This window comes from Camelina sativa, chromosome 14 (genome assembly GCF_030686135.1).
Source record: "Camelina sativa cultivar CO46 ecotype springtype chromosome 14, ASM3068613v1".
Classification (NCBI taxonomy): Eukaryota; Viridiplantae; Streptophyta; class Magnoliopsida; order Brassicales; family Brassicaceae; genus Camelina; species Camelina sativa.
Window position 1 is genome coordinate 9,743,796 of NC_141893.1, and position 20,267 is coordinate 9,764,062.

At 33.0% G+C, this 20,267-nt stretch overlaps 2 protein-coding genes across 2 annotated transcripts; one reads left to right on the forward strand and one right to left on the reverse strand.

The window, feature by feature from the left end:
- Window positions 1-2,153: 2,153 nt before the first annotated feature.
- On the reverse strand, window positions 2,154-4,188 carry LOC104740885 (transmembrane emp24 domain-containing protein p24delta5). The gene is made up of 4 exons (XM_010461610.3): window positions 3,651-4,188; window positions 2,878-3,090; window positions 2,706-2,782; window positions 2,154-2,588 (listed from the first exon to the last, which is right to left on the reverse strand). The coding sequence occupies exons 1-4, from the start codon at window positions 3,864-3,866 to the stop codon at window positions 2,444-2,446; spliced, it is 651 nt and encodes a 216-aa protein (XP_010459912.1). The 5' UTR covers window positions 3,867-4,188; the 3' UTR covers window positions 2,154-2,443.
- Window positions 4,189-16,476: 12,288 nt separating this feature from the next.
- Window positions 16,477-17,629, forward strand: LOC104740886 (ethylene-responsive transcription factor ERF012). The gene has a single exon (XM_010461611.3). The coding sequence runs from the start codon at window positions 16,674-16,676 to the stop codon at window positions 17,385-17,387; it is 714 nt and encodes a 237-aa protein (XP_010459913.2). The 5' UTR covers window positions 16,477-16,673; the 3' UTR covers window positions 17,388-17,629.
- Window positions 17,630-20,267: the final 2,638 nt, after the last annotated feature.

A 20,267-nucleotide genomic window follows, 5' to 3' on the forward strand; every position in this document is an offset into this window, starting at 1 on the left:
TTATGGTTTTTGTTTCCAATGGACTATCTACAATATATATAGTATGAAATAGATAATGTTTGCATAGTTCTTGCATTAAATAGTAAGAGTAAAATTGAACCACGTTTTTGTACGGGTAATCAAGGGTACCATAAACAAATGATCATAAACCTAAATTAATGAAGCAAAAGCAAAATAAATGTGCTTTTTGTGATGCATTTTGCTGTGATTCGTCCCATGAAACGACAAGCGTGGTTAGGTCCTTCTAATGCGACGCGGCTACTAGTGCTCTTCGTTTCGTCATCAGTAAGGCTGCCTGCTTTTGTGTCCCATTTTTATATTCATATTAGATCAAGATTGGTAAGATTGGTTTCTCTGTGTTCCTTAAAATATTATAAACAAACATATACGCATATGCAAAAGAAATCAATTAGCAAATCTGAATATAAGTATATAACCATGGCCTAGGGGCAATAACATTAATGTTTCTTCTGCATGTTAAAAAATAATATATATATATATATATATATATATATATATTTTTTGAGAAACTATACCTGTAAGTATACATATGTATATACGTTTTTTTTTAAGATAAGAAGAAAGAAACATAACATAAAAGGGGCTACATTATATGTTCTCTTGTTTACCCTAATTAAGCATGGCATCAATCTTCCACGTTACTTTGATGCTTCTTCTTACTATGTTCCCTCTCAATCGACGAAATATTATTCGAACATATCTTACCTATCTTTCGATGCGACTTATTACTCATAAGTATATATACGGGCATCGACTAGCATTTCACATTTGTTCTAAAGTCTGATTTTACATGTGGAACCATTTTAGGGGTCTATATAATATAATGATGCACCTTTTGCAGTTCTCATATCAATCGTTCGTTCCAAAGGATATATCATCATAGACGTTTTGCTAATAGCTTGTGAAGATCTTGTATATCTAGATTTCAAAATATTCGACTTTTACACTTACTAAACAAGAAATTATTTGAGGAATAAGAAGTACTTATATGGAAGTAAATAATTAAAAAATAAAGTTGTTAACGTTGATGCCAAAACAAAAAAAAATAAGGATAATTACTTGCTATGCAAATAAGAACGATGGGCATCGAGTTTCATTAATTTCTGCGAATCTATAGATATTTATTCCCACACTTTGCGAGTTTGCGTCACAAACAACAATGACGTGGTATGAAACCCATTACCAGCCAAATGGATTTTTGTTCTTTTTTTCATGGGTAGTGGAATCATATTAACATAATCAGAATGAGAATATATATAACTAATCACTGTTTGCTTAGATACATTCCTACGGCTTTAATGCATTGATTAGTTCAAGTTTAGATGTGTCTCATTTCAATGTTGAATGCTATGTTCTTTTTGTGTCAAAACTACAATGATTCGTTCTTTGTTAACATACATATATATAACTGTCTACAAGAGATAAACAATGTACAAACAGAGAAATTTTACCGTGTACAGAAGTAAAAGTGATGGTAAGTATGAGGTTCGTACGATGACGTACGAATGAAAGAGATTAGGCAAAAGTGAAAAGAAACATGGAGTTGGATTCATGCTCGGACTCCATTCCATAACTTGGGCTAATGGATTACACCTCTTCTTTTTTAATTAATATTATAGATATTCCAGTTTCTATTATTTCTCCTAGCATTAACTTTATTTGTTATATTATAAAGAGATCCATTGTATATGTGAACAAGATGATGATATCAGCAGAACAACAGTAAAACTAAAATTCAGACAAAAAAAAGGAGAACAAATATACATATTTTAGCTTGACTAGCCATTTAAAATTCATTTATAAAAGCGAGTGTTGTCAATAAACTAGTGGTAAATTCTTAGATGACCTAACCAAAATGTATTGGTTCTTCCATTATGAATAAACATGTATTATATTTGCTCCGATTCGATGTCTAATAACTGTTCCCACACATGACAGAAAAGGACATAACATACAAAGGAGCTTGTCCACATGATAATCAGATTTGTCGTCTTTGCAACAATCACGTCACCCCATTCTAATTTTATTTTAATCTAGAATTATTGGCTAACATTGATAATTATAGATAAGCATGTTAACTAGCAATCTAGCATCCAGGTTTCGGAATTCAGATACTAAAGATTACCTCAAAATGCCAGAAACAAAAAAGTTAAAAAAAACTTTGGTACACTGTCACATTACTGTATTTTTTGTCTAATCCAACAGAGAGATCAATCAAACACAAAGTGATCTGTGCACAAACTCAACGATCTCTAAAGTAACTATCCATAGTAGAGTAAAGTTTCACTGAAATGTAAACGAAAAGGCGTTCTTCTTCGAATTTTAACCAATTGACTCTACAAACTTGATCTTTATCCCTCTTTTCAAGGTGGGGATGTGTGATGTTACTATATATATAGTAGGTACCCTTCAAGCCAAGTTTTTAGATGAGCTTCTTCTTGTGGAAATACCGCTTCAGGTACAATATCTGTGTACCTGCAACCACGACGCAGACCCCAAGTGACATTATACTGAACCAAGCCACTCTTGAGTTAGTTTTTTCACTCACTTCTCGCATCTCAGCTTCCCTGTATCCAAAACAAAATATGCTTTTTATCGACTATGTTCTTGTCCCAATCCATACCCATTTGATTCACAGACTCAAAGAGATAACACTTAACCGCAACAACGCAGAAGACACATACCTGTCTTTGATGTAATTTATGTTCTCACGAATCGCCTGCACTAATCCTTCAAGTCTCCTCAACTGAAGCTCAACACCCTGCAAATACACACATTCACAACAATGAAGTTTTCGTATCAGAAAGAAGAAAGACGGAAAGATGTTTAAATAAAAGACGGGCAACGAAGACTTGCCTCGATCTTTTCCTTTTTAGCAACAGAGTCCCAATCTTTGGCTGCAATACCCATCTTCCAATCAACCCCAAGGGTTAGAGGATTAGCTAGCTTTAGACTGGCATCAACCCAGAAACAAGCCAAGTAGTTACCAGCTTCTTGAGTTGTGAACGCAAACTGACCATGTGTCACATTTTCTTGATGATGAAGATTGTTCCCATAAGGAGATGTTACCTATCCACAAAGTCATCACAGAAAATTCAAATAAAGAAAATCTTATTTCAATGATAACTTCTACATGAACCACATTAACACACAAAACAAATTTGCATCCTCAAATCTCTAAAAATAACTTGAAAATTCACAAATCTGATTATCCTAAATTTAGGAAGAAGCAAAAAACATGAAATTTCGATTAAAACCTTCTTGAGTTAATGCATCCTTCAATCATCTGTGCTCGATGATTAGCTATTGGTAATGTACTTAAAGAAAAATATCAAAACTTTATTAAGAAAAAAATCACTGCTTTATCTTCAAAACATGAACAGAGGACCCTAACACACATCAACCCTTATCTTGAAAATTCCACTGCTCTCTCAACTAAACATATCAATGAGTTTGATCCCTACCAAGTCACAGACAGAGAATACACAACTTAATTACTAAAAATACAAAACAAAACCCTAACATCAAAGTATAGACCACCACAATCATTGAACCAATCAATCTCCTCCAACCAAAAAGATTCAATTTTGAAGCCAAATTGAAGCACAATTTGGGAAGCATAAGCATACCTTAGAAGAAACAGCAGGTGTGTGTTCAGGATTATGCTCATCGACAATATAGTAATCAGCCAAAACGACGACGTTGCTCTGTATCTCCTCAGAGACACACTTGGTCCCTCCCGTCGCCGGAATCGTCAACCATACAGCTTCGCCGTAATTAACAGTCAGCAACAACAATACCACCGTAAGAATCCACGAGACTTGAGCAATTCTAGTAATCGCCATCGGAGATGCAGCGACGGTCCACCCAAAGAAAGCCAGCCAAAGAGGAAAAGGTCAAACGAAGTCTCAAAAACCAAACAGGAAACGAAGAAGACAAACGAGTTAGAGCGAGTACACGCGCGCGCGTGTTCAAAAATGTGCGAGTGGGATTTGGTGACTTGTTTCAACGTAAAATGAGCCAATCAGATTCTGAATAATTGTCGACGTGGCATATATCTTTTAAAGAAGGTGGCGCGTCATCATTGTGGTGAGTGTTGACCTTTTAACCTTCTTAACAATTTTAGCAGGTTTCGTTTATGCAAATTTTTTTGTTATTTTTGCATTTAATTACCATCGTTTATAGTTTACAGGTACAAATATTGAATGAGGAAATTATTGTGGTTATAAAGGTGAATGAATTCAAAACCAATTTTTTGGAATTTATTGTGTTTTGTTATCACTAAATTGTGTATCAACATTTTTGTGTCATAACTCATAACTAACCAAAAACAAATTATCAAACGAAATCTTAAATGGTTCTAGGTTTTTATGGAACAAAAAAACTGATGAAATCATATCTTTTATATAATAAAACGGAAGTAAACAACATTTTTTTTATAGACTATATAATAGATATATTTGTGATTTTTTTGTTATAAACTTGTGACATTTTTTTTGTTATAATATACGGGTAAGTCTGATTTTTAATAAGTAAGAATAGTATGAATTTAGTTAATTATAGTTACATACAAATCAATTATATGTAACATTTAAAAAATAAGAAAATTTCCCAACCTAATTAAAACAAATATATATGATTTTTCTTTCACATTTATTTTATTTTATTTTTTTATCTAATATATTTAGTTAATAAAATTTATAATTTTTTCTGCATATGATGTAATTTAATTTTTTTAAAACAAGCATATATTGCTCAACTTATGAATAGAAAAAATGTACAAAATGCCCTATATCACCTAAGAAAACTAGACAAAGATTCAAAGTCATATTAATAAAAAAGAGACCAAAATGATTCTGAATACGAATGAGCAGAAACCTTGATTTATCAGACATTGAAATTAAAAAATTTATGCATTTTATTATGGTTCTTTAGTTTAAAGAATTTCAACTTTTAATAACTTTAAAAATTCAAATGTATAACTTTTTAAAACTTTAAAAGATTATTAATATTTCAATTATTAAAACATTTATCTTTTTATAAAATGTTTAAGATATGAATAATATTTAAACTTTATAAGAAGTTCAAATATTATAAGTATTTCAATTTCTAAAATAATAAAATTTATTCAAACATTTTAAAATTTAATAATATATATGAATTAAAATATCACATGACGGTTATATGGGAGGACATGTTTGAGTTGATATTAATAGAAAATTAAAATGTCATTAATTCGGTGCTACACGGGTAAAATATCATCTCATTATTTTGTGAACTTTTTAAAAACTTTAAAGATTATTAATATTTCAATTATTAAAACATTTAATTTTTATAACTGTTTAAGATATTAATAATATTTAAACTTTATAAGAAGTTCAAATATTATAAGTAGTTCAATTTCTATAAAAAAAGAAACTTTATTAAAACATTTTAAATTTTAAAAATATATTTAGATTTTTATGAAGTTTTTTTTCTGCGGTGTACAACGAATTAAAATATCACACGACGGGTTATATAGCTAGATATGTTTGAGTGATATTAATAGAAACTTAAAATGTCATTAATCGGTGCTACATGAATAAAATATCATCTCATTATTTTGTTAACAATATGAATATTAGATTAATAGACGTCTCTAATTAAATCAATTAATTAATACTGCAACAAAATAATTAATATGCGGTATAGTGTAGGTTAAGTCATATAATTAACAATCAAAATATAATATATAATTTTAAAAACTAAACAAATCAAATAAAATTAACAAACAGAAATTAATATTTTTATCAAATAAGTTAAACTACAGTGTACCGTTGGTCAAAATCTAAATCTACTAGAATCTATCTTACAAAATAGATGTTATTTTCATAAGTTATTTTCATAAGTTGTATTCAACATAAAATATCATCTCATTATTTCATGGCATAGTGTTTGAGCAAAAAAAAAATTAAAACAAATAAAACAATCATATATATAATACTTTAAATAAAAATTACAAAATAAATAAAATAAATGTTAACCCGTGCTCTAGTACGGATCTAATTCTAGTATGAAATCAAACCGTAAACCAGATTGTTTATCAACAAAGAATAATAGTATGTAATATATATCACATTATTTTAAGATTATTTTGGCGGAAATAACAAAATATATTAGTTATATTAAAATAAATATAATGCATATTTTACGCTTACAATTAATATATTAACGATTTTTGCAACTAAAATTATATTTCTATGTTAAAATTAATTTTCTCTTTTTACAAGATAGATAGCATATCAGTGTTTCATAAAAACATGGTATGATATTTCATATTTGTAATTGCAAACATAAACAAGAGAAGGAATTAGTTTTTATTTTTTTTAGATGTGAACTAAATAATAATAATAATAATAATAATAATAATAATAATAATAATAATCAGGCCTGCTTAGTGCATTACAAACCGACTTTTAAATGGGCCATCGACTTTTCTACATGACCGATGATCATTTATAATTGGACATTTGGGCTTGCAATGCCTTCCGAAGTCCGAACTACCTTCATTTTCCTCAATTTGTCAACGACGTCCGAACTACCTTCCGAAGTCCGAACTACCTTCCGAAGTCCGAACTACCTTTACTCTTCGTCTTTTTTTTGTTTGGCCTTTCGAACGATCTTTGCTTGTTTCTTTCTACTCCTAGTTGATTAACAATCTTTTACTATATAAGTGCTGAAGGTGAACATGAACAGATGACATGTATATTTTCTAATAAAGGTAGAGGGAACAAGTATGATGAGATTGACCTTTATAGCTTTTACTCACTTGTATGGGTGCCGCATCATATTATTAACTCAAATTCCAATATAGATATGTGTGTTCGATGAAGACGAAAAACAAAATATGTGAATTTTGTTACCAAACAAATGTGTATGGGGTCTAACGTATATTATGTCCCCACATCTTTTTTAACATTTTCAAAACCGACTAAATCATAGATTTGAGATATACAAAAAAAAAAATAATAATAAATAAATAAAAATTTGATTCGGTGGTTGAACCTAGTTCACTGGATCCATTATGTATGGCTAACCTTCAACGTACATATTTAATGGAAATAATAATTTTATAAAAAAAACCTTCATCTTCCTCGAAATTTCTATGCCATGCTATAATACTCCGATATTGTTATGATCAATTTACACAGATAATAAATGTATAAACTATTTATTAAATGGGATATGTAATTAGTCTATATTTGTGTATTAGTTTGGTAATTATCTTTAATGTACTTAGGTCAAAGTTGTGTACATGTATATAAGGTTGTGGCCTTACCACATTATGAATAAAAAAATCTTTAACATTATACTAGGTTTTTGACATGGTATTAGAGGAAAACCTAAATTTTTAGGTTATACGATCCTCTGTTTTTCTTTGATCTCTTTTCTTGACCTTAGTATTTTCGATTTATTCTCATCGATATACTTCTCTGATGTCAGGTATACTTTCTGGCACCGGTGTCACGGATGACTCCTCTACCGTAAAAGAGATACGAACACGAACTGAAGCAACTCGAAAATGGATTGATCCTTATGATCTGTCCTCCAGTGATAATCATGGTTCTGTCATCTCCCAACCACAGCTTCGTGGTTCTAACTATGATGAGTGGGCGATGAATCTACGAGTTGCTTTGCGGGCAAGGAAGAAATTTGGTTTTGTGGATGGATCTATCCTCAAACCAGCTGATGACTCTGAAGATCTTGAAGATTGGTGGGCAAATAACGCGATGGTTGTCTCTTGGATTCGGCTGACGGTGGCTCCGGATCTGAGTAGCTCTCTTTCTCAACATGAGATTGCTCATGACCTGTGGACGCACATACAAAAGCGTTTCTCGGTCAAGAATGGGGCTTGATGAAACGATTTATGGAGAGGTCAAATCCTCTCTACTTTCCAGAGATCCTCTTCCCTCTCTCGATGAAGCTTACCAAGTTGTGGCTCAGGACGAGGAGTCCAAGAAAGTTGGTCGTATGATGGAAGAGCGACATGATGGGGTTAGTTTCGCTGTTCAAACGACTTTTCGCCCACGACAACATGTTGAACTCAAGGATCCTAATGCAATGTGCACGAGTTGTGGTAGGAATGATCACCTTGCCGAAAATTGTTTTCAGAAAATTGGTTATCCCTGGTGGTGGGGAGACCGTCCGCGGTCCAAGCCTCTATTACAACAGAGTTCTTCGAGTAATGATCGTCGCAACTCCATTGTTTCTCCACAGTTTTCTACCTCGGTTTCACAATCTCCTTTGGTGAAACGGACTGAACCTGCTCAGGTGAATCAGATCAGTGCATCCAAACCTGCTGTTGCTGCTCATGCTTTTCTCACCGACGCAGACATGGTAGGTTTTAGTGGTTTGAGCGACCAAGATTGGAAAACACTACGGGCTGTTCTTAATGAACGTAAAGGTGATTCTCATGAGCATCTCTCGGGTAAGTTTTTTATTGAATCTTGGATTATTGATACTGGTGCTTCGAATCATATGACCGGTAATGTTGATTTTCTGTTGGATGTGTGGGATATGGCTCCCATGTTCATTAACCTGCCGGATGGTCGACTTACTGTGACTACACGGACAGGCAGTGCTCGTTTAGGCTCTCAACTGCGGTTGAATAACGTATTTTTCATTGATGAGTTGCAATGTCATCTTATCTCTGTATCACAGTTAAGCAAAGATAGTGGTTGTCTTTTTCAGCTGTCTGATAAGATTTGTGTTATCCAGGACCGCATCACACAAACGGTGATTGGAGCGGGTGAGGAGCAACATGGACTTTACTTTTTTAGAAGTCTGGAGGTCGTGCGTATGGCACAGTCTATGGAAAATCAGTCTAGTGATGTGTGGCATCGGCGATTAGGTCATCCTGCCTCTAAAGCGATGGAGTTGTTGCGGTTGTCGGATTCTAGTATTAGTAGTGTTGTTGATTTTAAGTCTTGCGATGTTTGTATTCGTGTAAAACAATCTCGTGATCTTTTTCCGTTAATCATTAATAAAACAACAAAGAGTTTTAAGCTAATTCATTGTGACTTATGGGGTCCATATCAGACTACCTCCATTTGTGGTTCTCGCTACTTTCTCACAATCCTTGATGATTACTCTCGAGCTTTATGGATTTATTTGTTGCCAAATAAAACAGAGGCACCCACTACTCTTCGGAATTTCATCTCCCTTGTCGAACGACGATTTGAACGCAAGGTTAAGACCATTAGGAGCGACAATGGTTCTGAATTTCTATGTCTCACCAATTACTTTCGGGATAACGGCATTATTCATGAGACATCATGTGTTGATACCCCTCAATAGAATGGCCGTGTTGAACGTAAACATCGACATATTTTGAACGTTGCTCGGGCTCTTCATTTTTAGGCTCACCTTCCGGTTGATTTTTGGAGTCTTTATGTCTTGACAGCAGGTTATTTGATCAATCGCACTCCCACACCAGTTCTTAAAGGGAAAAGTCCATTTGAGGTTTTGTATAATCGCCCTCCTCCGCTTACTCACTTACGTATTTTTGGTTTCTATGCTATGTGCATAATCAAAAACATGGTGGTGATAAGTTTGCAACGCGGCGTAATCGTTCTGTTTTTATTGGTTACCCTTTCGGGAAGAAAGGTTGGAAGGTTTACAATCTAGACACTGGGGTCATTTCGACATCTAGAGATGTTGTGTTTCTCGAGCACGAGTTTCCGTTTTCTACAACGAAGCTTGATGGTTCATCCTCGCCTTCGCCACTATTGTCACTCCCGGCAAATATTGAGGATGATTGTTTTGAACTTGCTCCTGTCCCTCCATCTCCGTCTGTTTCACCTCCTTCGTCTCCTACTGAAAATGTCAGTTTATCTCTGGTTGCTGATCAGTCTTTGACGGTTCCCCCAATCGTGACTCTTACTCCTGCCTCTGCTGAACCTGTTTCACATGTCCTTGTTCCTATGCTACCAGATGAGGATGATACGTCTAGTATACTCTCGGTTGACTCTGTTTCGGAAACAGAGGAACAGCCTCTCGATGTTCCTGAAGTACAAATGGGAAAAGGTTGTCGAGCCAACACTACTCATGTCCGTTCCGATAGTGATTTTGTGGATTATACATGGTATCCTATTGATAATTATGTTGACTGTTCCCGGTTTTCTGATTCTCATCGCGCCTTCCTCGCTGCCATTACTGATGGGGTTATTCCCAAAACATATGCTGAAGCTTTTGAGAATGAGCATTGGCGTGAAGCAGTTCATGGTGAGATTGAAGCACTTGAAGAGAGTAGTACATTCACAGTTGAGACACTGCCTAAAGGGATGAAGGCCCTTGGTTGTAAGTGGGTGTTTACTTTGAAGTATCGTTCTGATGGGTCTCTTGAGCGTTACAAAGCTCGTTTGGTGGTTCTCGACAATCATCAAAATGAGGGACTCGATTATGACGAAACCTTTGCTCCAGTCTGTAAGATGGTTACTGTGAGATCATTTCTTGAGGTTTCGGTTTCTCGTAATTGGGAGGTCCATCATTTAATGTCCATAATGCATTTTTTCATGGGGATTTGACGGAAGAGGTGTTTATTCGCTTACCTCCGGGTTTTCAAACGAGTGACAAGTCTCAAGTCTGTCGTTTACACAAGTCTCTCTATGGTCTTGAACAGGCTCTGCGATGTTGGTTTGTGAAGCTCTCTTCTGTTCTTCTTGACTATGGGTTCAAGCAGTCTATCGAGGATTATTCTTTATTTATTGTGGTTGATGATACTGGTCTCCTTCGTCTTCATGTTCTGGTGTATGTCGACGATTTGATTGTATCTGGTAGTTTTGTGGCTCTCATCCAAGAATTTAAAGATTACATGAGTTCCTGTTTTCGTATGAAGGATCTCGGGATCTCGAAATATTTTTTGGGGATTGAGGTTGCTCGCAACTTCTCTGGCATGTACTTGTGTCAGCGCAAGTATACGCTTGACATAATCTCGGAAATGGGTTTACTTGGCGCTAAACCAGTCTCTCATCCGCTTGAGCAGAATCATAAGTTGCAACATGCGGTTGGTAACCTTCTACCTAATCCGTCTCGTTATCGTCTTTTGGTTGGTCGGTTGATTTATCTTGGTGTCACGCGTCTGAAACTTTCTTATGCGATACACATTCTATCCCAATTTATGAATGCACCACGTACGGAACATTGGGATGTGGCAATACGAACGGTATGTTATCTTAAGGGTCGCCTGGGTCAGGGTATTTTCTTGCATGCGGACTCGGACTTGCGTTTAGTTGCTTGGTGTGATGCGGATTATGCTACTTATCCTCGTACTAGTCATTCCCTAACGGCTTGGTTTATACAGTTGAGTGGCTCTCCTATTTCTTGGAAGACACGCAAACAGGATACTGTCTCTCGATCTTCGACTGAGGCGGAGTATCGCGCCATGGCGGATACAGTGAGTGAGGTTCTCTGGTTGCGTGAGTTGCTTACGTCCCTTGGCGTTGATTGCTCTTATCCCATTCCTCTTCATTGTGACAACCAGTCTGCTATACACTTGAGTCGCAATCCGGTTTTCCATGAACGGACGAAGCATGTTCAAAAGGATTGTCATTTTATAAGAGATGAGATAGTTTGTGGTGTTGTGGCTCCTCTGCATGTACTAACGAAATTGCAGTTGGCGGATATACTTACTAAGGCTCTGGGTGGTCCGGAGTTTGATGTTTTTATACGCAAGTTGGGTATTTGTGATCTCCATACTCCAACTTGAGGGAAGGTATTAAGTGGGATATGTCCTCTTATGTAATTAGTTTATACTTGTGTATTAGTTTGGTAATTATCTTTAATGTACTTAGGTCAAAGTTGTGTGCATGTATATAAGATTGTTGCCTTACCACCTTATGAATCAGAAAACCTTTAACACTATACTAGGTTTTTGACACTATTGAGGTTGAGAGTGTATCGTGGTGAGACTATAGTCATCTCTGGCGATCGGTACGGAGAGAGTACGGTGCCAATAAATACATGCATTATATTGGATTTTCCATACATCAAGAAAGATCCCATTTGTTTAAAAAAATAATAATATGTCTTTGTTAGTTATAAGTTAAAACTATGTTAGGTTTCTCACATTAGAATAATATGGAATGTAAAACAATCACTCATTGTCATTTGATAGTAAATTAGAAATATATGAAACTTAGCATGCAAAATCCAGATATAACTCAAATAAGGTGATCTAAACAACCTAACGTAAACTATAATGAACATGGTCAATCCACTCTTCACCAATAAAATTTAAATTGAAAGTTACATGAAATTTAACAAATTAAAGTTTAGTGATCGTCGTCTCGGCAAAGAAACTTACTAAAGATCCTGGAGAACGAGAAAGTCCCCATCTTTCGCATCCATAGTGGCCGTCGACGATTTCAAGTGTGAGTTTGTGAGGGTTGTTTTGGATGATCGACCATGAGGTTGACGAAGATAAGTTGAAAGAGATGTAGAGATCTCCGAAGAAGTCTGAATCGATTAGAGATTTCCATTTTTTGCACACTGATCTGAATCTCGCGATGTCCTTCAGTGGACACCGCACCAAGACGTTGACCAATGTTACTTCTAAAATCTCCATTTTTTCGTTTTAGGCTTCTTCTTCGATTTCTACACAACGACCAAGTTTGTGGCTTCTCAGCTTCGGTTCTGTTTTGGGTCCAAATACTCAAAATTCATATAATGAACCGTCCGATTTGCGAGGAGTTTTAAAATCTTTTATCAATTGTTTTAAACGAAAATTTTGTTTATATAAAATATTATAATTATGTTTTTACAGTTTTAAGTTTTCACATTTTGTCAAAATATAAATCTTCTTATAATTATGTTTTACTATTTTAAAAATTTAAAATTTTTCTTTATAAAAAATTAAGCTTTATATTATAAGATATTGAGTAAAATTTGTTATTTGTGATTTTTAAGGTTATGATAAAAAAAACTTGTCAATATGTTGATCAGATGTTGACAAGTTTTAAAAAATTGAGAAAATTACTTTTATATCTAAAAAGAGAAATCAAAAAGGAAAATTAACAATATATTTTCATTTGTATGCTAATTTTAACACATCAAGTTTTATTTATATTTTAATCACTTTTCTGTATAAATTTCTTTTTACTATATGTTTATAATAAATAATAATTGCAATTAAATTGCACATATTTTCTCATTAATTGCTCATATTTTCCATTAAAATTAGTAATTTAATAGATAAATTTTCTATTAGAATTAGTCATATAATTATATTATAGATATATTATAAATATTTATAATATAAACTAATTGCACATATTTTCTATTTAAATTAGTAATTTAATAGATAACTTTCTTATTATAATTAGTCATATAATAGATTATTTTGGTTTTATATACTTTCAAAAATATTAATTGTAATCTTTTTTTTTTGAATTTTTTAATTTTTTCTGTAATGTACTTATATCAAAATATTATCGATATATTTGACACATGTCGTGATTATATGAAAAACCAACTTTGAAAACTAACTTTATATGATAAGATATTGTTTTATTGTGATAACTGTAAGGTTATATGCATTTAGGGTTTCTCAACTAAATTCTCACTAATTAAAAAAAAAAAAGTAAAAAAAAATATGAGAGAAAGTGAGAAACGTTTCTCAAAGATAAGAAATCTTGAGAAACCTTTTCTGGACAAATAGCTATTTCTAACTGGTTATATTTTATTTTTCTGATTTATTATTTAAATAAATAATAGTTTTATATAAAAATGATTAAAATATAATTTTTGGAGAAACCCACTAAATGTTTATCAATGTAGATGCTCTAAGAAACTACAAATCTATTTCTTAGCATATTTTTATTTGCTGTTCAGCTTTTTATTGCTTAATTTTCAAGTTTCAAGAGAGGACATTCACGTAGGTGCCAAAGATGAAATAAGTGTTAAAATTCAAAAAGTTGAACTGAAAGAAGCCACGATCGAGATGCTTCGTCTCGTCATGCAAACGCATGTTTTGGCTGGAAAGCTGACAAAAACTGCCCATATTCTCTCTCTTTCTCTAACTGATCACTGACATTTGGAGAGTTTTGCTTAAGACCAAAGTGTGAAATCTAAAGACGAAGACAACAAATTAAAGTACCATCCCATGATTAATCTTAGGCTTTGTGAGAAAGTCAAGGCTGTCCACAAAGAACATGTCATCTCCAATCTTTTCTTACATACGATCATGTGCTCTTTGCGTGTCCTAAAGCTATATATGCTTTATTGTTTTTTTTGTTCTCCCTTTTCAATTGTTTATACCAGTCTTTGGCATATGGCGCAAGTTACATACAGTATGTTCCTATATATTACGCTGCTATCGCTACTTTTTCAAAATTATGTAAGACAAAATTTCTTCATAATTCGAAATCCTAAATCGACAGTAGGAACTAAATCGAGCTTAATTAATTTGATTTTAGTATGTTTTAAAAAAAAATATAACTCAAAGACAAATGAAAAAAAAAACTAACACAAGTTGTATGTGGAGAAGACGATGGTATTATAAATTTGGAATGCACATATATTTTCGATATGTATGATGTATATATTACTAGCGTTGATATCAACTAGTATGAATTTGAAAAAAATAAAAAAGGAATAAGATTTCAGAATTTAGGAAGATACACGAGTGAGTGTGACGAGAGATAACGCGGTTTGGATTTGGGTAGCAAAGTGACAGAGTGAGAACAGCTGTTATTTGAAGTCACTCTCTTATCGAATTAGCATCATCACCTTCTCCCACACTCTTCTGACTTCACTCTTCGCTATCTTCATTTCGCTGTTCTTTAATAAACTTTTGTTTTCCTTAGTATTTCATGTTTATTATAATAACAAATTACATGTTCTAATATAATCAATGGTCCGCTAATTGATTCGCTAATTGATTGCTCTAATTTTTCTCATAATATATGTACGTATGTTATTTAATGATGTATATTCCTCCTTAATTAGCATATGTATGTAACATGTTGCCTTATATATATGGTTTATAAATGTTACCAGAGATGATTATATATACTACCAAACGTATTTATACTAATTACTGTGGCGTACGACGTCTCTGTTTAGTTAACGCGTAACTTACTCACAAATTCATAAAGTCACAAGCCACGATGATAAAAATCCAATTCTTTTTTACCAAAAAAAAAAAAAAAAAAATCCAATTCCAAGTTGTCATACAGATTAAAACCCATTAAGCCAGACATTTCTTTAGCTAGACTCGGTGTAGCAACAAAATTTGGGTTTCTTAACAATAAAGACCAAAATAGCTTGATGGTCGTAAATATACACATATATATTTGTGCACGTACGTTTGTAGAATTTACCGTCAATTTTTTTCCTTAAACTATAGAAACATGATACTAGAAATTTTTGAGTATAATAAGCTACAAATTAAAAACCCACTAGTTTTAATAGGTAAAGAATAAAACATAACTAAACCATAAATGGGGGCCTCTTTCTTGGAAAATTCGTATAAACGAGTTAACGCGTTAAAACGTAGCTGTAATTCGTAATCTCCTGATAGTGATGATAGGTACGTGTATAGTCACATGATAAAAGAAAATTTTGATATCTCAACCTAAAAAAATACTATAGGTTATTTTAGCATCTCTCCTTGATTTGCTCATCAAGTGGCTTCCGTACACAGCTAGCTATATAGTATCTATACACTTCGAATTAATTTATTCCTATCAAAATTGACTCCATTCGGTAATTTATTTTTGTTTGATATCTATTTCTACCAGTAATTTCTGTTGGACAAACTCATAATCCTTTCGGTAAGAATACAAACCGTTAAAAATATTTTACAAGGAACACATTGAAATTTAAATGATCTAAAATGGGTCCTTGTAAAAAATTAGGCTTTCTTGGGTTTTTTTTTTATCATTAATAAAACTGTATAATAAAAAATGTACATTTTTGTCTTCTTACAATAATATGCGATGTACAAAAGTTTACGTGATCGAATAATAGAAGAGATGTTTTTGTTATTCCACAAAAAAAACAATCAAAATCATTATATCTTTCTATATTTTTCCTCTAAATACCAAGAATATTAGTTATACATGATTTTTTTTTAATAAGAAGATGCAGAACTAGGAAGAGGTTAAAAGAAAGCCATGTTCAGGTTCATTGTTCACTTGGACAAAGCCTTAACATGCATCCGAATTCGAATAAATAATTAAACTTCAAAAATTTAAGTTTTTTTTTATTTTATTTTTTAAATTGTGTTTTTAATGAGAAAGGATCAAAAGTGTATTAATGCCAATTGCAAGGATAAAGAGAAATAGAAGAAAAACACCTGTCATGCACCATAATGTCAGATTCATACACAAGAAAACCATACTATATTTCTTTTTTCTTTTTGGTAAAAGGTTAAATTGCCATACTATATTTCATTTGACCCTATTTTAGATTTATATCAATAAATAAATATTTCATCTCTTCGTCTTCCATACCCCTCCCAATTCATTCCCATCTCTATATATAATCTCCTTAGCTCACATTAACATTTCATCCAAAATCTCTATCCATCACAGCAACAAAACCAAAAACTGAACGACCAATCTCTTCACTTGATCAATATATACGAACACATTGTGCAAATCAACATTACCATGGTGAAACAAGAACGCAAGATCCAAAGCAGCAAGAAGAAGAAGGAAATGCCTTTGTCTCCTTCATCTTCATCTCCTTCTTCATCTTCATCTTCTTCTTCGTATACTTCGTTGTCGTGTAAGAACAAGAACAAGAAGAGTAAGATTAAGAAGTACAAAGGAGTGAGGATGAGAAGCTGGGGGTCATGGGTATCTGAAATCAGGGCACCAAATCAGAAGACAAGGATTTGGTTAGGTTCTTACTCAACAGCTGAAGCAGCTGCTAGGGCATACGATGTTGCACTTTTGTGTCTCAAAGGCCCTCAAGCCAATCTCAACTTCCCTACCTCTTCTTCTCATCATCTTCTTGATGACCTCTTAGACGATAAGACCCTTCTGTCCCCCAAATCCATCCAAAGAGTCGCCGCTCAAGCTGCCAACTCATTTGACCTTGTTGCCCCTTCTTCTTCATCAGCGGCCTCGTCACCGTCCGATCATGATGATAATGATAATGATAATGATGATGATGGGATGCAATCTCTATTAGGATCTTTCGTGGACAATCATGTGCCTTTGATGGATCCATCATCGTCATGGTATGATCAGGATCATAATGGAATGTTCTTGTTCGATGATGGAGCTCCGTTTGATTACTCTCCTCAACTAAACTTCACGACGATGTTCGATGAATACTTGTACGAAGATGGTGACATTCCCCTTTGGAGCTTCAGTTGAATCCGATGGTCCAGAATACATACTTTTAATTAGTTTATCATATATATATTTCTATCATTTTTTCAATTCTTTTTAAAATATGTTAATTAATTTACCCTTCGTCGTAACCATTCTTTTCCAAGTTGTTTGTTGCTTGGAGAGAATTGACGACGGACACGAACATAATACAATAATTCAAGGTTTTTATATGTACTCGATACAACTTGGGATGTTCACATGAACAAGAGATTTTTTTTTTCTCACTTCTTTGACTTTTTCTGTTTTTCATGTGTGGAGTTTCCTTTCTTAATCAATTTATTAACAATAAATGATCAATAAAACAGTGTCGTATTGACTAATCTGATAATTCACTATTCATTTTATTCAACTCGTTTACTTGTATATATAATATATGTGTGCCAAGTTGCTACCAATATGTGATGATTTTGTAATCCAACACATTATTTTTGTTTTTTTTTGTTAATTCCTGTTTTGGTAAGTAGTAAAGGCGGTGATGTGAATAATTTACAATCATTTTTTCACTCACTAGTTGACAAGCATCATTAGTTAGAACTTAGAAGTCATCATTGATGATAGTAAAGTTCTTAAGATGATAAGATAACTATATGTAAATTAATGTGCTAATCAAATCTGAACAACTCTTTCCCGATGTGTATTCATGATTCATAAATTGTTCGATTAAATAGTATTATGTGTAGTACTATACTCACAGAGGAATCTTACTGTTTCATGTGCCGTGGAAAAGTTTGGTATGGCAAATAATGCAACACATTGCTTGGGGACAAAGTTCATATAATCATATCTTTGAAACTTGAACTTAAAAAAAATAAAACAATTTTTTAATTTAATTTATTTTTCCTCTTTTGGGAGAGAATCCCATGGAGACAGAACTGCAGTCAAGGGATATAACTACAATAGTATATATGATTTTTCAATTCAAATCATGAAACTTAACATTTATCATATATTTTATATCTCCAAAAGGTTGGAGATTTGTATCTAATAGTAAGAGTCCTAGCTTTAGTTTGTAAGTAGATTTACTCAGGGCTTTACATAAATAGAGTATTTGATTTCTAAATTTCTAATACAAGCAAAACTCCACGTTACCATTCGAATATTATCACAAGTTTTGCTTCCAACTGTTATTCTTATTTCTAACATCGTTTAAAAGTTACGAGACAAGTTTTACATTCTTCAATACATGAATTTGCGCAAGCATAACTGTTTCCTAGTGCATGTGTGCGTGTATGATTCGATATTATTTTGTTGGCTAGCGTAGATGAACTTGTTGTAATAGTTAATTAGTATTGTGATCATATCCCATGAATCTACATTATACGAACACCATATACATTATTATAAAGAATAAATGATGAGATCATGTGAGTTTAGTATGATACATTTATGGGTCTTAAAATTTAACAAAAATATTGAAGACATTATCGGCTATTTGATAGCTAAAGAAAGAACAAAAAAACATAGTTAAATGGGTTGTTCACAAATATGAGGGCCAAACTAATACAAAATATGGGACCCCATACTTGAGAAGATTACATGATTTGATAAGACATTCATAATATTCATATCTTATCACATCAAAGTGTTATAGCATCTCTTTGTCAAAGGCACATCTAAACTTCAGTATTTGGGATGAAACCTTGAAGCCACATGACTTGTCTCCTGCTCAACGCTATTATGTTAGCGTTTATTCTCTTTAGTAAATGTGATTCGGATACATGGGCTTTGGTTTTGGGTCCACTATCGATTTAGGCGACCGTCATGAATATTTAAAACTATCGGCTAAGTTAATATAGAACTTTAAATCTGTTAGGTTAATTTAAAGGTATTGCAAAATGCACAGGGCTAGAAAGAAGCCCGGCATGATTTGGTTCAGTTAAGGCTTTATCAACCCAGATTGAACTATTTAACTCCAGTTTCTGAATATAATAGGCAAATGAAGTGATGAGGCTAACAAAGTTTAATGGACTAAAATGTTATACTGTATAAGAATTGCATCTTTCAGTTTTCAGATCAGGTAATATACGGTTCAATCGATAATAATAATTCTAGATGATGATGATGAGAAGTTTTAGAAAATAGGATAACTTGTGATGATTTTTTTTCTCTTCTAGTAGATTCAATCATTCAAACTGAAACCTACTTATTCCCTTCACGAAATTTGTGGAAGAACCACGAAATTTGAAAGAAAACATGCTGTTTGGTTTATATATAGAGTTGCAAGCAAAAAGAAATAAGTTTTACAACAAAGTGAATCACCATGGTCAGATCCTTACCGTTTGCCAAAAAAAAAAAAAAAAGGTCAGATCCTTACCTTTATGATAGGAGTAACATGTAGCAGTAGTATAGGATAAACAGAAGTCAATATCGTCAACAGCATTAGGTTTTTTTAGTTTGCTTTATGCATCACAGTTTCCAAAAAAAATTGTATTTGTTCGTGTCTTCGCTCGACTTTTATTTTTTACTTGTACTTATCTTGATTCGGAAAGAATTGGCGGCGGATGACAAAGTGTTATCATGTACTTGTCGTGTGGAAAAAAAAGTATTCCAATAAAATACCTAAAACAAAATACTTTAGTTCAAAAAAAAAAAAACCTAAAACAAAATACTAACTTATATTTTTTGGTCGCTTTCAAAAATCAGTAGCTACATTACCAAACATGTGATGCCAAGCACTTTTGTATAGACTTTGTAGCAAAGAATTGTTTGCTAGTAAAAAAAATTGAAAATTTTTCTATACATGTATGATTGAATTAAAGTTAAGGTGATATGTGCTTTGTCTTTTAACGATATATATACATACATAACTATATAAGGTACCTTATAGAAGTTTTTCATTTGTATATTGTGAAGGCATTATTC

Excerpts from the sequence above, each read along its gene's own strand:
- LOC104740885 (XM_010461610.3), bottom strand. The coding sequence starts at position 3,866 with ATGGCGATTACTAGAATTGCTCAAGTCTCGTGGATTCTTACGGTGGTA. Across the intron at positions 3,091-3,650 it reads CACCTGCTGTTTCTTCTAAG|GTAACATCTCCTTATGGGAA; the intron begins GTATGCTTATGC and ends CTTTGTGGATAG. Across the intron at positions 2,783-2,877 it reads CTAAAAAGGAAAAGATCGAG|GGTGTTGAGCTTCAGTTGAG; the intron begins GCAAGTCTTCGT and ends GTGTATTTGCAG.
- LOC104740886 (XM_010461611.3), top strand. The coding sequence starts at position 16,674 with ATGGTGAAACAAGAACGCAAGATCCAAAGCAGCAAGAAGAAGAAGGAA.